The 19335-nt window shown below is 48.1% G+C and overlaps 1 protein-coding gene and 1 pseudogene across 1 annotated transcript; both read right to left on the bottom strand.

Moving 5' to 3' along the window:
- Positions 1-730: 730 nt before the first annotated feature.
- LOC112884354 lies at positions 731-16402 on the bottom strand (annotated as a pseudogene).
- Positions 8523-10411, bottom strand: LOC112877991 (cytochrome P450 76M5-like). Its single transcript, XM_025942370.1, has 2 exons — positions 9466-10411; positions 8523-9382 (listed from the first exon to the last, which is right to left on the bottom strand). Exons 1-2 carry the CDS (start codon positions 10357-10359, stop codon positions 8753-8755), a joined length of 1524 nt encoding a protein of 507 aa, XP_025798155.1. The 5' UTR covers positions 10360-10411; the 3' UTR covers positions 8523-8752.
- Positions 16403-19335: the final 2933 nt, after the last annotated feature.

Consider the following 19335-nt stretch of genomic DNA (forward strand, 5'->3'; position numbering starts at 1 on the left):
ACCACAAGGCCGGGTCGCAGGAAAACTTGTACAGCACAGACCCCGGCCCAGCCCACCAAATCAAATAATGCCAGCCCAAAACTACCCCTTCGCCCCGGAACATCCCATAGCTCGGCCCAGCTTGCGAAACTGCGGCACCTGTGCCCATGCGGTCCGGCGAGACCCTGTGCGCCGGCGGAGGGCGGGCGGCGGCGGCGGCGGCGCTCGCTCCGGCGTGTGGTGGAGTGGCGGTGGCGGGAGGCAAGGGGATCTTACATTTTTAACCCGGGTGGCACATCGGTGGCCTGCCACAAGGTTTGTGACAACTGACAACTGACAGCCGCGGGGCCCGGGGCTGCATCTTAGGCGTGCTTCTTGCCTAGAAATTACAACTGCACGAGCTCCTTTCTTGAAATTTTGCGTAGATCCCCGAATCGGCTTGACGTCTACGCTGCAATTTTGCGAGCCCTTGTGAAGATTCTGGAGTTAAACGGCGCAATCCAAGCGTTCGTTCCATCTCGTTTGGTTGCGCAGCATGATTTTACGAGCATGTTTTGATCCTGCGGAAGTGAGAACAACTGATGATCACAGCAAGGTTGTCGATGATGATAAAATTACAAAGCTTCCCCAGAAAATAAAAATAACAAAACTATAGCTTGTCTGTTTTCCAGCACAGTTCTGTCAATAGCTTGTCTTCAAGCCAAATAGCCAATGCACGCTACTGTAGCCCATTTCTGTTGACTTAGATTAGCTAAAAGTACCAGGATAATACAACCTGATCATACAGCACTCCTACTCCGAAGAAAACACCAAAGGCGATCGTGAAGATGACCTTGCTACCAGACAGTTTGTCATAGACAATGGACACAGTATCCACCTCTGCTGATTCGCAAGGACGGTTAAGAATTGGACCACACAGCTTGGGGTTCCCATCAAAGCTGGAATTTGTAAACGTACTAAGCTGGCCTGTAGTTGGAACTGGTCCTTCTAGGTAATTGAAAGAAACATTGAGTTCAGAAAGGAAGTGTAGATTGTTCAGTGAGGATGGGATTGTACCGGTTAGATGCTTGCTTGCTAAGTCGAGCACCTGCAAGTTAGTGAGGTTGCAGATAGACTGGGGGATATCTCCATGAAATTTATTGAAGCTCAAGTTTAATGAAAGGATTTCTTTCAAGAGACCGATCTCTGGAGGGATCACTCCAGTGAAGTAATTGTATCCTAGATTGAGAACTTTTGGATAAGCATTGGCCGTCCGGTACTGAAGTGATGTACCTAAAATCATTGGTAGCCCGAAGACTCTAGGATCCCGATGTGCTGCAGTCTTCTCTGATTTTAGCATAGGCATATCTGTTATGGCTCTAGGAATTTCCCCAGTCAGATTGTTATTTGATATATCAACACAGAACAGGAAGGTTAGGCTGCTTATCCAGTCAGGTATTGTTCCAGTTAGTCGATTGTCCTGTAAAAATAACATCTCCAAATTTCTGAGCTTTGATGACCAATGAGGTATTTCCCCCAACATTAAGCATCCACTTATTGAAAGAACCTGAAGATTCTCAAAACCATCAATGGCGTCATCATCCGGCATGGTCTCATGCATGAAACTTCTTCCAGTAAGAAGAACGGTGAGATTCTTGGAGCTCTTTACTATCTGAAGTGTATTTGTGATGTTTGTAAAATTGTTCATAGCAAGTGATAGAAAGGTGAGGGACTTCAGGTTACCCATTTTCGGTGAAAGTTGCCCACTTAAATTGTTGCCAGATAGCCTTAATGCAGTCAAATATCTGCAAGAGTATATGCTTTCCGGAACTGTGCCAACGAAGTTGTTGTACAGAAGGTCTAAAGTTTTTAGATTGTGCAGGGTGGAGAAGTTGACCTTGGCAACCTCTCCAATGAAGTTGTTGTTCCTGAGGTTGATGGTTATCAGATTTGTGCAGCTACCTAGTGATGATGGCAGCTCCCCTGACATGCTATTGTGGTCCAAATGAAGCTCCTCCAATCTCTTTAGCTGCCCTATAGAATCAGGGATGCTGCCAATCAGATTGTTCCGTCCCAGATCAAGGGTTGCCAGATTTCTGAGGTTGATTATACGTGAACCATCAAGTACACCATTCAAATTATTGTCAGGAAAAGACAGGTGCTCCAACGAGGTGGCACTGAACAGTTCATCTGGGAGTGAGCCACTGAGATTGTTATGGCCAGCCTTGAGAACTCTGAGCATGGAGCAATTACGAAGCCCTTGGGAAACTGCGCTACTGAACCGGTTGTAGCTGAGTTCAAGCACAGCGAAGGATGGAGATATGCTACAGAAATGTGTTGGCATCTTCCCAGTAAAGCTGTTGTTGCTGGCATTTAGTGTGGCTAGATTCACCATCCCCCTCCATGTTGTGGATGTAAACTGCCCTGTAAACAAATTGCTTGAGATGTTAAGTACCTGTAGAGGTCGGTGAGGTGCTAGACGTGCCAAATCTTCCATGTCTCCATTGAGTTGGTTGAAGCTGACGTCCAGGACAAGAATGCTGTTGGAGGACAGCAATTCCAGCGGCAGGCCTCCAGACAGCATGTTGTTGGACAGGTTCAGACGCAGCAGGCCGGTGAGGTTGCCAAGGGACGGTGAGATGTGCCCCTGAAGGCTCCTGGAAGCGAGGAAGACATCGGTGATCGTCCCATCTGAATTGCAGGCGATCCCTTCCCACTTGCAGCAATCTGAGGCATTCCCCCACGAAGTGCTTAGGCCACCGTCTTGGGAAAGTTCAGAGACGAACTGGAGCAAGGAGCTCCTCTCCTGCTCGGTGCATGAGGCGTCAAGAGAGACCAAGGAGACAAGAATCACAAGGGTAGTGCCGAGTAGTGGCATGTCTAATCTGTTGGTGGTGGTGTTGGTAGAAGGATGAGGTATGAGCTTCATGATCCTCTCGTAATACTAGGGGCAGTTTTGATTGAGAGGTTAGCCTAAAGTGTGCGTTCAGAGATGTCTCCCTTGAAGTAGTCAAAGTAGTTAAAAGTGAAATCCACGCTAGCTTTTGAGTAATGCCAATCTGTCCATTTCAAAAAAAAAAGCCAATCAGTCCACAGTCTCTGTTGAAATTTTGACTGGCATAGGATGTGTTGACTGACATTACATGGTAGACCTGTGACCTGCCCATTGTCTCTATTCAAGAACAAGAGTAACCAAAGCGTATGTTTGCACTGCATTACGGTATTACAACTACTTGTGCAAAAAGAACTGTATGGATATGCCATTTAATTGAACCACTGTCCATGTATCTGATAAGAAAGTTCACTGTTAGAATGCACTGCTTAAAAAAAGGTTCTCGAATGCATATGGTTTTTGAGAAATATTTGTGTGATTTATATGCAGGGTTGCTCTGCTCAATATAAGCTCACTTCAACAACTTTGGTGGAGGAAGCCAATCTTCTTGAAACGGTGATAACTTTTGTTTTAGGGGAAATGGCAATGACTTAGATTGCTGCTCTTTCACTGGCTATGCAGTCTGGAGGGTACTTGGATTTATAATGTTTTCCTCCCTTCCGCTGGTCACAGCTACGTATTAATGTATTATTCATGTGGCCGTCAAGTTCCAGAGGCTTTTTACTTGGTTTAAAAGGATTAGCTGATACAGGACTGTCGGCAGGCGGGAGGCCACTTGTGAATTGACTACATGAGGACCTGCGGTTGGGGTCTGTAATCCACTAATCCTGGAGTCCTGGACTAAGCATGACTTGCGTGTGCAAGTTTTTTCCTTTTCTTCAGAAAAAACCATAAAAGATGCGTTCTTTTCTTGCAGCGACTGACTATATTGGAAGGGCAAAGACTCGGAAATTTCGAGGTTGTCAAGTAGCAGATTGTAATTTAACTAAAGGCTTAGGAGTAAAAGAGTGTAATTTAGCATGTAACAAGACGGGAATGATAGACATCTATCACCCATCTTGAGGAAATGAGGAGTGTTGGCTGTATATGTAAATTAAAGGCCCATGAGCCATGTATGTATATATGTATGAATTCTTAGCAGATAATGAAGAGCAGGTTCCAGAGTTTTCCCAAAAATTCAACAGAAGGAATCAGCAAAGCGGCACTATTGCCATGGAGATGGAGGTCTCATCAGGTCACCATCTTATTTCTGATGAGCTACGACGGTTAAACTACTGCCTGTTTCTGCTCCCTCTAAATTCAGGACCGTTGAATTTTCCTCGTTTGAACTTTGAGCCAGGACGTGCACCATCACCAGGATGAAATTTGAGCTCTCAGTCTCAGTGGTGATATCCCATGATCTTTAGCATCTGCTGTATTTGCAGTCCCTAAACTCATAACTGACCTGCCCGATCACAAAAGGAGGCATCTGAAACTGGAGAAGAGGCACGAACATTTCACGATTAGAAAAGCCATTTGCCGTCATCAGTAAAGCCAACATTTTTCTGAACTTGACAGATCAATCGTGTAACATTCTCTGACAAATCTGTCAGGCCAAAGCATACACCGCTGGGTGCTGACGGGCTCGTTCAACCAACTGAAAGAACAAGTGAGCTCCTGCCAATTAATCAGCCACCAGGCATGGGAGACAGCAGGTCCCCGTGTCCGGCCGCGCGGCAACCGCCGGCGTACGGTGGCGGCCTGTGGAAGGCAGATGGTGCGGAAATTTTGAGCAAGTGTGCAAGTCTCCAAGCCATCAACATCAGGGAGAACAATCCCAGTCTCCAGTTCACCAGTGCCATCAGCTTTCGATTGTGCAGCCGGGTCGTGGGAGCACCGGGTCTTGGCGGGAAAATGCAACCTCAGTAAAAAGGCCCGCCCAGACCATCTGATCAATAATGTCAGCCCAAAACTATTTCCTCCCGGCGGCCCGAAGCATCCACCAAAAAAGGCCGCCGGGTCGTCACATGGGTCGGCCCCGTTTAGCACAGACCCCGGCCCAGCCTACCAAATCAAATAATGCCAGCCCAAAACTACCTGTGCACATGCGGTCCGGCGAGACCCTGTGCGCCGGCGGGCGGGCGGCGGCGGCGGCGCTCGCTCCGGCGTGTGGTGGTGGTGGGAGGCTAGGGATCTTTACATCTTAAAACCGGATGGCACATCCCGTGGCCTGCGCTTTAGAGGTAACTTCTGCGCTACTGCTGCGAAGGTTTGTGGCAACTAACAACCGCGGGGCCGGGGCTGCATCTCACGCGTGCTCCTTGTCTAGAAACTACAGCTGCACGAGCTCCTTTCTTGAAATTTTGCCTAGATTCCCAAATTGGCTTGACATCTACGCTGCAATTTTAACCTAGGGGATAGAGTTTTTGTGATTACGGGTAAGATGCGAGTGCTCGCGAAACTGCGGCACCTGTATGATCTCTGTGATTGCCTTTGGTGCATCTTTAACCTAGGGGATGAAAACTGCACGGGCACGAGGCACACCACGTTGGGACGCGAGGCGGCGCTGCGGCGGCGGCGGCGGCGGCGGCGAGGGCCGCCGTTGTCAGCTGTGTTCACCCACTTTCCCCTCCGGGCCCGCATGAAGAGGCGGCCGGAGTGGAAACGGGAGCTCCGGGCCGGTGTCACCAAGTTGAGCGCATGGTGGGGTTCAGTGGCCTGCATACCCGGAGGTAAGAAACAACAAAGGGGAGAAAGATACAGCTCGCGAGCAATTCAAAGACAAGCCATAACACTAACCAAAAAGTTGACCACAGATCCTCCTCTCTCGCACGGGAATCTCGTTCTGTTAGCTTAATTGGCACAGCCACACAGTCTATCTTGCTAGAAGATGGGATGCGTCAAGATCACCACACCCCACTTGACGGAGAAGGCTTGCCAAAGGACAGGAGGAGTCGAGGTCGTGACCCCACACTTGACAGAGGAGGTTTGCTAGAGGGCAGTTACTAACGTGACGTGGATCTTTTAGTAGTGGTTAATGCTACCCCCGGTACGCAAAGATTTCATAGGTTTCGATCCATCTTAAAAATATCGGTATGAACTAGATCTGGTAATATAATCTTAAAAGTATTGGATTACTTTTAGGTGAACCAATAGCTTTTTTTTTCTACTAGTGATATATAAGCTGCAAGTGGAAAAGTAGGTGGAGTGTCTTGGAAAATCAGATCATTTGTTAGCGGTATTGGAAGTGCATACTTGCTTGACTATTACTTTTTATAAATATATTTTTATTTTTTTCGCATACATCTCTTGCGGCTCCCATACGCACGTGATACCTTGCAGTTCCGTTCCTGACTGATAGTGGAATTTGTGAAGGAAAGATGATAATCGGCCATTGACTGGAACCAAGCATATGTTTGGACTTGGGGGTGGCGATTGATAGCATCTGCGTGCATTGCCGACGGTCCGGCCTTAGCTGCCGCTACGACCGGCCACATGCTTGGTGAATGAATGTCGGAGACGTACAGAGAGGCCCAACATGAATTAGTTCAAATCTAGATAGTTAAACTTGCACATGCAAAACAACGAGCTGAGAAACCAAAAGTCAGAAAGCATGCATAGAAATTCGCGCAGATCACTAACTGGCTGCAAGATTTTTCTCGTCTGCCCGCCTCACCAATCCACGTGTCCCTGTCACGCGCGCGGGGAGAAAAATGAGTGGCGGAGACAGGCAGAGAGACCCAGGCCAACAAATGAGTTCCAGCTTCGCCCTCGCTCGTAAAAAAGCTAGGCATGCAGCATAATAAAAATACTGGACAACTGACTGCAAGCAGTCCCTCCCTGTCACGATCGAGCGTTCGGTTGGCTCCTGTTCCCAACATCAACCTCGCTGACTTGGCACCATTAAGTCTCAATGCATAATTAATTTATAGGACAGTTATCAAGACGGTGAACTTAGCAACTTATTGATGAAACTCCCTTTACATCCTACGAAACTCACTCTTCTCTCTATGATCCTGCCACGTCACCAAATTTGCTGATATGGCGTGACATTTAATACCTATGAAACTTCTCATGAAACCCCACTGAAACTGACCTAACAGACCGCATGCATTTAATTATATTTGTCATTAAGTAGTGACGATTAATCATGACCCATGTATTTGAAAATAACGCACGATTATATTATTGGAACATATATGTGCAGACAAAATACACCAGGTGTCCGTTAAGGATGGCAACGTTCGTTACAATTAATTATCGATGTCCAGAAAAATAGAGTTGCTTGGGAGTCACACATCCATGTGCAGGACTAAACTAGACATGACAATGACGTGCAGCAATGGATCGGATCTCAATCTGCTGGATGTCATCCTGTCAATAACTTTGAATTGAATCTGATAGATGAAATTCTATGCGGGAAGCAGTTCATAAAGTACAGGATTATTCCATTCTTGGTCGTTTAGGAAGGCTGGCGATACAGCGAGGTACGTTTAAAATAAGATTTCCAGGTTTCCAGGTGCCACACGAGGAGAGGAGAGAGAATTCATTCGCCGCAAGTTCGTCGTTCGTTGTTCTTCTCCCATGCATTTTAATTTCTTGTCTCGTTCACGTTACTTCGATCACGAGAACCACAATATATAATACAGAAAAGTATTCGTCTAGGATCGTTCATAGTTTTGAATGATTCTCTGGGTCCTTGCAATTGTAGTTTTCTTGGGGAGCAAAATATAATGGAACCGATCGAGAACATGGATCTATCCAGAGCTAGTAAAATTTCTATCTATTATAGATGAAACTCTTGATGGAGGTGAGAGACACATCTTATTAGGCTGCTAATCCGATCGAGTTGTGGATCGGAGGCGGCTAGCTGTCCGTGAGCGAACATCAGCTGATCGATGCCCCTATATATATAATAATAATAATAATAATAATAATCTCGTTAACTTTCAGTGTAGTATAGCAGTCAAAAGGTTCTAGACTGTAGTCCAGAACGCACGTCAAAAAACATGCCTGGAAGAATGCACAGCAGGCCGAAGATTCTTCACTACTGTCGCCGTTTTCTTTGAAGGAACACCAATAGACTGGCAATAATGGTACAAAGGAATGCGCTGATCTCTGTCCACTGCCTTGACAGAGATCAGCAGGTGCAGTGGCCAATTCAAGCAATCTCTCCTTCCATTTTCAACATGAACTAACGGCCATACTACATGTTACAGTAACGAAACGTTTCCAGCCACGCTGCAGTGTCGAATAGAGCCGAACAGTGCTTCCCCTCCCCTTCTCTCTCCACTGCACCTGTGCCCGGCTTGCTACAGTGTCAAATACTAGCTTGTGCACAGGCCGGATCCTGCTGGTCCGGTCCACCCCTAGTTCACGTTGCATGATTGATCTACAGAGAAATATCGCTCCGGTCCGACAAATCCGCTCAATATTTGACTGCATGCCTTAAACTAAAAGTTTCACCCCATTTTATATCCGGTGCCATCATCTATGTATCAACAGCCGGATTCAAGCACTCGTGTCTTTTATGTTTGCTATCATGGGCGACTGATTGCGCAACATGCAAGAGGTCATGTATACCTGATTTGTGGATCTATCTCATACCATCATTCATTGTGTAAAATAATGAAACATGTTTATATGTATGTACCCCTTGCTGTCTTCTCTGTTGCGGCAGACTGGCCTGAAGAATCCAAATTACAAGCAAGTCTATTGGCATGGATGGATGAAGTTGTTACAAAGGATTTTATGCAGTATAAGTTGTCCAGCACGCCCAGGTCCGACAACAAGCATCCAACAACTACAGAAGCAAGGCACCTGACACCACGTGGCATGCTCATCGTCTTCACTATCTATGAATGTGTTTTTATTTAGATAGGTCATCATGATGACATTATTACACAACTGAGAATCGATCGATCAATGCCACACAGGGACAGGCGTCGGCACGGCCTTTAGGGGCGTGACCATGTTAAGGGACGTGCCGAACCGGTCCCTGACATCCACATCGCACGGCCGCATCCCGTCGGGCAGGCTCCACTCAAACGCGTGCAGCACAGATGCAAGGATGAGCATCACCGACCTCGTCGCCACCGGCATCCCGGGGCACTGCCTCCTCCCCGCCCCGAACGGCACGAACGCACGCGCGTCCACGCCCCGGAAATCCAGACCCGTCCCCAGGAACCTCTCCGGCATGAACGCCTCCGGCTGCTCCCACGACGCCGGGTCGCGCATGATGGCCCACACGTTGACGATCACCTGGGTGCCCTTAGGCACCGGGAAGCCGCCGACCTCCGCGCCGCCGGCCATGGCCAGATGCGGCATCATGAGAGGAGCCGGCGGGTGCAGCCGCATGATCTCCATCACCACGGCGCGGAGGTAGGGTAGCTTGTCGATGTCGGACTCGTCAGGATGCTGCTCTTCCTTTGAGCCGAGCACCTGCTGCAACTCGCCGCGGACTTTTGACATGACAGCCGGATGCCGGAGTAGCTCGGCCAGCGTCCACTCCACCGTGAGCGAGGTCGTAGATGTCCCGGCCACAAAGAGATCCTGATCGATGAACAGAAGAAATGGTTAGTTCGGCTGATAATAAATTTATTTATGCAGGGAAATTGTTAGTTAGGACTACTTACCAAGAGAAATGACTTGATTGTCTGAAGGCTGAACTGATCCTCTGAGTGAAGCTGGAGCAACACATCTAAGAAATCCACTTTCTTTTCACCTCCTGCTGCGCTCTGACGGCGGCGGCTAATGACCCGGTCGAAGAAATCATAGAGCTTCTTAATGTACAGCGCGAAGTTGCGCCGGTGGCTCTGAAGGTCAAGCTTGGAGAGCACGGGGAAGAGGTCCGACAGGTTTGGCTTGGTGATCTCCTCGATCGCGTCGTTGAGCAGCGTCTCGAGCTCCTGCGCGTCGGCGGAGTTCAGATCGGCCACGTCCTCAGAGAAGAGCACGTTGGACATGAGGTTGAGCATCCCCGAGAGCATGACGACGCCGACGCTCACAACCTGGCCGGCGTGGCGGTCGCGGAGGCAGCCGACGAGCTCCCTCACCTTCCCCTCGCGCATGGCCCTCGTCGCGTCGAGGCCGCGTGCCGAGAACAGGTGGTTGTTGCACACGGCGCGAAGGCGCTTGAAGACCGGGCTGGTGGCCGGTAGCCACAGCATGGAGACCTCGTGGTGGCCGAGCCCGCGCGCGGCGTCGTTGACGGACCGGCCGGCCAGGATTTGGTCGTGCTTCTGCAGCACGTCACGGGCGCCCGCGGCGGAGGACACCACGATGGCGTTGCTCGTGCCGAGCTTCAAGGACATGACGGGGCCGTGGACGCCGGCGAGCCTGGCCAGGGCGTGGTGCAGCTCCGCGCCCCGGAGGTCGAAGATGTTGCCGAGCAGAGGTATCCCTGCCGGGCCGGGAGGCCGCCGCGCATTGCTGCTGCTCGTGGTTTTCCCGGAGGCGGTGAGGAATTTGTAGACAAGGCAAGAGCCGAGGGAAACCCAGAGGAGACATAGTATGGCTGAAGCATCCATTCTCGGAATCGGATGGTAGGCTAGGCTCTCAACCGGCGGAGTGTCAAAGTTGTACAGCCTCTCTTAAATAGAAGTTTGTCGTAAAAAAAAAGGAAAAGAAAAGTTGAAGCCCAAAACAATATAATTCCTGAACAGCGAACCCGTAAAATAGTGGTGGCTCCATCTCCCAACCGTGAAGCATTTACACTGGGACGAGTACCTCCTTCCTACCTCTCCTGAATCCTGTGACGCATCATCAGTTGACCAGTCTCAACAGTTTCGTTTCCCAATTGGTCATTGCATCAATTCGCCGGAACTGAAATCAATCAACGTGGTTGGTGGCTTTGGATTTAGTATGATCAGTCGTGCTTTACGACTAAGATGGCTCTGGTTCTTATGGCAGCAGCCAGGACACCTGCCGTGGGTGGGTTGGCATGGAGCTGCCGGTGGATACCACGGATGTTAGCTCTGTTCGCAGCTGCAAGTCGGAAGTCCAAGTTCACAATCGGCGCAAGGCTTCCTTGTGGGCATCAAGATGCCTTGTGATACAATTCATCCTGTTTGCTAGTACTCCGCACTAAATTTAGCATGGTTTATAAATGCGTAATTTTTCAGCAAGCAAAAGAAATGGTGAGATTAGAGTTACACAGTATCACAACAATACAGAAGAATTGGCACATATAGGCAGCTTGAGTTCAAATAGTCTAACACAGTATCACAACTACAGTCTAACATAGTTCAAATAGATCATAAAGCACCCCTACACAAAAGAATGCACCAAAGGCAATCACAAAGATGGCCTTTTCATCCTTTTCCTCCTTTTCGGCAGTTTGTTTTCACTACAGGAAAACAGCAAACTTCCGACAGCTAAAACAAACTTTCGACGGCCCCTTCGGAAGTTCCGACGGCCGCAGATAGAGCCGTCGGAAGTTAAGTAACTTCCGACGGCCAAAGACAGAGCCGTCGGAAGTTAAGTAACTTCCGACGGCCCGAGCGGGCCGCCGTTACCCCCCGGCCGGGCTCGCGTTTTCTCTATTCCGTTTCTTCTTTTCCCCATCTCCCGCTGCGCCGGCCCCAGCTCGCCCCGCCCACCACCGCCTCCGCCCCCGGGCCGCGCCGCCGCCCGTCCCCGCCGCCGCCCGGCCGCGCCGCCCGGCTGTTGTAGAGTGAAGAGGAGACGGACGAGGAGACAAGTAGCAAGGAGTCAGACGAGGCGGGCCGGGAGAATGACTTAGGTGGTTGGGATAGATGGTCTGAAGGATCTGCAGGTGGAGGGTCGGCAGGTCAAGGGTCTAAGAGTTGGAGGGTCAAGAGCTGGAGAGACTAGTGCTGGTGATGCGGGGACAGTAGCTGGTGATGAAGGGGCAGGAGCTGGAGAGGCTGGGGCTGGGGCTGGAGGGTCAGAAGCTGGAGGATCTGGAGGGCAGGGTCGGACATGTAGGCGGCGATCGAAGATTGGTTGGATTCAGCCGCCTAAACCTCCACGAGAAGAAGAAAAGTGCATGATCACACCGAATGGAGATGGGTTAGTATGTTTTTTCTATATTTTAGTACATAATCTTTATTCCGAATTGATTCTAATTATTTTATATACTTGTAGGTCTTGGTTTGAGCCTAATTTCCAAAGTGTTGGACATTTAAGACAGGTGAACAAAATTTTAGGTAACATATGCCGTATGCTTTGGCCTGGAATGGTAGAACTTCTATCTGGTGAACGGATCCCTGCTACATCTTGGAATCATTATAGATATGGTGTCAATGTAACGTTCGGCAATACCCAAAAGGCAATTTGGGCTGAGTTTTGGGTATGATTGCTCTTATGTGCTGATTTAATTTTCTACATACGATGGCTACTAATTGTGTAAACTTTTTGCAGAAATATTACAAGTTGCCTGAGAAGAGAGCTTATGATGATCATGCCAGACGTGTGTTCCACCATAACGCACACATTGTGGTTAGAGATATGATTTCTTATGCCAGAATTCAGGATGTTGCTTCTTATCTGGAACGGACTCAAGGGACAAGATTTGAGAAGAAACGGGATGCTGGAAAATATTACTTGACCGAGGAGCAATATCGCGAGGTAAACTGTTAATAGTGCAATTGGTATGATTCTGTTTGTTACCTTGAAACGAAATATTGTCGTGCAGGAAATGATTCCGTGGATGGCCACAGGTGAGGAGGCTTATCATGCCTTATGTCACTATTGGACCACAGATGAGTTCAAAAGCATTTCCCAGAGAAATAGAGAAAATCATGGAACTGAGTCCTATCACACCTACGGAGGTGATGGGCACTTTCGATTGGCCAAACGCATTGTAAGTGAACTCTTTGAAATGAATTCTATTAATTTCATTTATCAATGCATGCTTCTTTAATTTTTTGTTGTATATATAGGAAGTTCGCACAGGTGTAGCGCCGAGTGATATTCAGGTCTACCTCGAAGGTCATAGAGGACGTGATCCTACAAATTCGGATCAGTTATGCTCTCAGGCGGGTACAGAGCGTCTGGTATATCTAAATTTACAAAATTAGCACTATCGAGTTGTCATGAAACAATCTTATGTAATTGTGTGATTTTGTTCTTTGAAGGCGGCATATGGTGACCAAATGATTGCTCTGATATGGAGAGGGTTATGACTGGAGAAACGCGCCTATTGATCCTGAGGCCGTTTACAGTAGCGGTGGTGGAAAATCTCATGGCCGGTTAGATTTCTTTAAATTTCAATCTAATTTTATAATTTAAGCAAAAATACATATTTTGAATTTGCTATATTTGGTCAATATTTGTAGGTATCCATTATTCGACAAAGTCATTGACTCGAATCAGATGCCGTCGCGTCAAAGAGCGGGATCGTCGCGGTCAGCAAGTTGTAGCACAAGTAATGGCGACGACAGCGCGGAGGTTGTAAGGCTGCGTGAAAAAGTAAGACAACAGGAGCAACAGCAGTAGTGGTTCCAAGCTCAATTTGCACAATAGAATGCAATACTGCAGGTAAATCTTAATTGTTACAACTTAGGTTAAGTTATATTCTTACTGACAAATTTGATCTTTCAGCAAATAGCGACCCAACAGAATATACAAGTGCCACCACTAGTACCTCCACCTTTTGCACAGGACGGTTGGCCATCAGCTTCTCCTCAGGTATGATAGTCAAGGATTCAAATGTTAGTTTATAGTCATTGCAAAATATGGTCACTCTAAATAAATGTTATCCAATTAGTTATCTTTCAAACTAATCTTGTCCATTTATCTTTTATAGCCTTTTCACACCCCACCACCTAACTTAGCGGCACCGGGAGACTCACACGTTGATCCAACATCGAATTGGGCGGATCAATTCATTGGAAGTGGCGGATTAATTCAACCAGGTGATGGAGGTGGCCAAACTTAAGTGAAACATTATTGTTATATGAATTTGTTCGATACGATACTTGTACGAAGTTTGTGAACTTTGATTATGAACCTGTGAAGTTTATGTATGTGGATATATGAATTGTGTACTTGCGTGCAATTTCTGATTGTGAATTATAATTGTGGATGAAATTTGATTATATATAATGTTTGTTATTGGTTTTGGGGTTTCAATTGGGGCTGCTAGCCTGGGAAGCTTAACTTCCGACGGTTTTTGGGCGGCCGTCGGAAGTTTGCGTGGCTTAACTTTCGACGGCCAGGGAAACCGTCGGAAGTTAAGAGACGGCTGGCAGTCGCGTCTGCGCGGCTAACTTCCGACGGTTTTACCTGGCCGTCGGAAGTTAGTAAACTTCCAACGGTTTTGGTGTCAAGCCGTTGGAAGTTGCAAATTTCCGACGAATTTGGCCCGACGAGAAAACTTCCGATGGCTTAGCGCTAAACCGTCGGAAGTTATCTAACTTCCGGTTTAGCCGTAACTTCTGACGGTTTAGCCGTCGGAAATTCGCTGTTTTCCTGTAGTGTTTTTGGATAGAATTGTCTCTACTGAATCGCAGTGGTGAGCAATCATAGGGCCACACAACTCTGGGTTTCCATCAAAACTAGAAGTTGGAAATGTGCTAAGCTGGCCGACAAATGGAATAGGCCCTTCCAGATCATTGCTAGAGATGTTGAATTGGGAAAGGAAATGCAGATTTCTTACCGAGGTTGGAATTGCACCTTTTAAGTGGTTGCCGGATAGGTCCACCTTCTGTAGGTTTGTGAGGTTGCATATCGACCGTGGGATTGCTCCAGTTAATTTGTTGAAGCTCAAATTGAGTGATAGGAGTGCTTTCAATCGACCAATTTCTTTAGGTATTACACCAGTCAAGTTATTGTTGCCTAGATTCAGCGTTTTAGGGAAAGCGCTGAGGATGCGATATTGAAGTGTGTTGAACTATAAGTGAATTGCCCACCTCTCCCCATCAGCTTAAGCTTTTGGGTTGAATTAGCTGGTGCATGCAACTCAATATGGTATCAGAGCTAGAGGTCTCGAGTTCTAATCCTAGTTGGCGCGATTAAATAAAATAATTGCAGCCGACTCCTAATTTCCACGTTTGAAGCCGGAGGGAGCCTACACGTGAGGGGGAGTGTTGAACTATAAGTGAATTGCCCACCTCTCCCCGTCAGCTTAAACTTTTGGGTTGAATTGGTTGGTGCATGCAACTCAATAAAGTGATTGGGCCAGATAAAAAGGCAGCTCAAAGGCCGTTGGTGCAATCTTGTCTGTTTCTAGCATTGGCATGTTTGTTAAGGCTGCTGACATACCATAGTGGTATTTTACCGGATAATGAGCAGTCATTTATAAAAAGTACTTGAAGATTCTCAAAACCATTAAATGTATCATCCTCTGGCACGGCCTCGTCCATGAAGTTTTTCCCAATTAGTAAGGTGGTTAGGTTCCTGCAACTTCTAAGGATCTGAAGTGCCCTTGTGATATTTGTTACAGAGTTGTTAACAAACGAGAGGGACTTCAGATTGTCAATCCTTTCTGACAACTGCCCATGGAACCTATTGCTGGATAGCCGCAGTGCAGTTAGATTGCTGCACGAGTAGATGCTTTCTTGGACAGTTCCACTGAAGTTGTTCCACACAACATCTAAAATTTTTAGATTGGGAATTTTGGAGAAACTGACCTTGGCTAGTTCTCCGCTGAAATCGTTGCTCTTAAGGTCGATAATTATGAGATTTTTGCAATTGCTCAGAGTTGATGGAAGCTCTCCGGACATGCTGTTGTCGTCCAAATGGAGCTCCTCTAATCTCTTGAGCTCACCTATGGGCTCCGGGATATTTCCGCGTAGTCCATTCCCTCCAAGATCAAGTGTGACCAGATTTGTGAGGTTGCCAATGCCTATGAGTGATCCTTCAAACTGATTATTGTGAAGAAAGAGGTGCTCCAACGAGGTGATATTGAAGAGCTAATCTTGAAGAGTCCCACCGAGTTTGTTGTGGCCAGCATGGAGAGATTTCAGTGTGGAGCAATTGGTGAGCTCTGGTGGGATGCTTCCACTGAATTGGTTGTAACTAAGTTCAAGTACAGCAAAGGATGGTGTGCTGACACAGAATGTAGTTGGTATCCTGCCCGGTAAAGCTGTTGTTGCTAGCATTGAGCACAACCAGACTCTTCATCACCTCCCATGTAGTGGCTGGAAACCTCCCAGTAAACAAGTCGCTTGAGATGTTCAATACCTGCAGAAACGACACAGGGGCTGAAGATTGTAGCTCCTGCAGATCTCCATTGAGTTGGTTGAAGCTGACGGCTAGGACAACAATGCTTTTGGAGGACACCAGCTCCATTGGTAGGCTCCCGGATAAGAAGTTGTGGGATAGATTCAGGTGCAGCAGGCCGGTGAGGTTGCCAAGGGACGCTGAGATGTGCCCCTGAAGGCTCCTAGAAGTTAGGAAGACATCGGTGACAGTCATATCTGAACCGCAAGTGATTCCTTCCCATTTGCAGCAATCTTTGGTATTCTCCCATGAACCGCTGAGGCCACTGTCGTAGGAGAGCTCAGTGATGAACTGGAGCAAGGAGCTCCTCTCCTGCTCGGTGCATGAGGTGGCAAGCGAAGTGAAGTAGAGAAGAATCAAAAGAGCAGGACCAAATGGTGCCATGGCTAACCTACTGATTTTGCTGCTGCACGAAGAGGGAAGTATTTACTTGATTATTTGTTGCAGTACTCTATCTGCATTCAAAGGGTATAATTTGGAGCGGTACTTGTCCAATGTGTGTATTCAGAGATGTTTGTTTCTGAAGTAATCAGAGCAGATATGTTGCTGATGTTTCCTTGTAATAAGTAAAGCAGTACTTGGAGTCTTGGTCATTTGTGAAGTCCTTGACAGAGACTGTACATGCTACCTTCCTTGCCATGACCATCCATGGCCATAGCCAGCAAAGGAACTGCCGGTTGAAGGCGGGTGGTGGTGGTGCGGACATTTTTGCCAAAGGGACCCTGCTTTCCCAGCATATTCGCCGTAGAAGCAGCCTCGCGGGAGCGGGTCGGTAAAATGAAACAACTACCGGGGGTGGTCGCCGACCAGAGTGCGCGTATATGTGACCGTTCGATCGAGTTCGGACGGTTGAGATTCGGAGTTGGGAGGAGAAGTAATTCGTGCAAAGACAACCCTCGTGGTCGTGTCCCGCCCTCCCCTTTCCTCGGTTCCTCCTCCTCGGCAGTCGCGCCCGGCGGCGGCGCGGAGGCCATGGCGGTGGCGGCGGGCGGCATTGCCTCTCATCCGTTGTGTGCAGTCCCAGTACCCTGTGCCTCCCTCGCGCGATCCGGCGGCTCGTCGCGCCCGCTGACATACGCCGCGGCTTCAAGAGGCGGCGGCTGGGAGTCGCAGCGGCAGCTCGGGACCCGTGATTTCGAGTTGCAGGTAAATAGCACAAGATCTAGTCAAATTCTGTATTGGCATTGGATTACAATTGGTAATTGCGAAGTTTGCTAACTAGTTCTTATTTCAGCAGCAAGCGGCCACTCTTTAAGCTCCTCATGCTCCTATAGGATTGCCCGTTTAGCATCTTTGAACGCAGAGAAAACGAGTGGATTGCGAGATCTATACGGTCAGTGCAAGGTTCCTCTCAAATTTGAATATTGCAACTTTTGTGTTGAGTCACATTACTGTTAGAGTAGAACAGGTTGCATTTTTTTTTAATTTTTTACTCTCAGTATAGCAGCAGCATCTGACTCATTAGTGTCACTTGTTCAGTTAGCAGTCCTCGCTGAAGCCCCCTCAGAATGTACCTACTGTTGCTTAAAAGTATGCCTGCAGGTTTTGGACACTCAGTTTCTCCATGTATTTGAAAATTCCTTTTCTGCATTCAAAACAATCAGTTAAACATGATTTGCATGACATCTAAACAAGCATTAAATTAATATGAAAAGATTAGTTTACTCACACTTTTACAGTACAGACTCTTATCTCTATCGCAATGATCTAGAGCTGCTTCAGTATCTAATTCATCTACATAGTTTGGTACATTCTGCAGACTGAACTAGCGTCCTTACTGGTTGAACCTTTAGGTAATGACGAATTCTTGTGAGCTCAGTTTAATTGATGTGGCAGTAGGCTGGTAGCCCATGGTCTCACTGTGTTTAGCCACCTAATTACCTTACTAATAAAAACCGTCAAGGGTAAAAAAAGCGCTAGGCGCTAGGCGGGCGTTGGGCTTGGCAAAAAGAGTAATCGTGCTTAAGCGTGATTAATCGTGCTTAAGCGTTAGTATAATATGCAATAAGATTAGATAGAGTCAGAGAGAAGAGAAGGAACAAATAGATAGGGGGCGGAGGCAGAGGCTAGGTGCACATGGAGGACGCACAGTCGGCGATGACCCTATCCTAGACCAGTGGCGGAGCGCGCGGGGGGAGCAGGGGCGGGGGCGGCGGCGCGGGGGGAAGCAGGGGCAGCACCGGCGAGCGGGAAGGAGCAGGGGGCGGCGGCGCGCGGGGGGAGCAGGGGCGGGGCGGCGGCGCGCGGGGGAGCAGGGGCAGGGGGCGGCGGCGCGCAGGGGGCAGCGGGGCGCGCGGGGAGGAGCAGGGGGCGGCGGCGCGGGGGGGGGGGGGAGGGGGGTGGGGGCGGCGGTGCGCCGGGGGGAGCAGGCTAGCAGGGGGCGGCGGGAGAAAGAGCCAGGAGCCCGTCTAATACCGAGCATGGCGCCAAAAATTTCCCGCCAGCTCCTGCGCGACCCGCTGAAAAACTCCCGCCCGCCGCTTTTTCACCGCCCAGCCGCGCTTCCGCGCCGCCCAGTCGCGCTTCCGCGTGCGTCCACGTCGCCTACGCGCGCCTCACGCGGAACAGACCGCCTATGGCCGAAGCGCAGCGCTACCCTGCTGCGTCGCGCTTAATCGCGCTTAGCGTGCGCGTAAGCGCGCTTTTTTGAACGTTGAAAACCGTACCTCCAAACCAAAGTTGCCTTAGTAATATCTTCTGTCCAGATCTACCTATAAATTCAGCGTGGTATAACTGTATAGTATTATTGTTAAAATGATGAAATTACATTCATACAGAATTTTTACAATGCTGAACTTTTTTAACACATTTATTTCAAACAGTCAGATATCATTAGATCTCCACGACTGGATCAGACAGAAGCAAAGGGAGCTTGTTCAGTGGATGTGTTGCTGAACCTGAATATCAGCAGAATGTGATCAAAGTCTGTGACTAGAAAAATTACTTTGATAAGGCTATCCGATCATATAGATATAGGAATATAATGCCTATAAGAAATAATGCACCAAACTCAATCACAAATGGAACCTCCTCCAAGTCGCTCTTGAGATAATAGAAACCCAAGGAGCTCCCCGGTTCAATTACAGTGTTGGGTAAGCATAGAGCCGCCTAGCTTTGGGTTACCACAATACCACTGTAGCTACAACCATTCAAATGTATCAAACAGGCCTCGAGTTGGAACAGTCCTACGTCATCCATGAAAACATTGAATGAAGAAAGAAAGTGCAGTTTGTTCATTGAGGCTTGTAAGGTTACATATGGATTGTGGATCCGCTCCATGTAATTTTGTTGGAGCTCAAATTATGCACAGTGATAAC

This window comes from Panicum hallii, chromosome 1, assembly GCF_002211085.1.
Source record: "Panicum hallii strain FIL2 chromosome 1, PHallii_v3.1, whole genome shotgun sequence".
Classification (NCBI taxonomy): domain Eukaryota; kingdom Viridiplantae; phylum Streptophyta; class Magnoliopsida; order Poales; family Poaceae; genus Panicum; species Panicum hallii.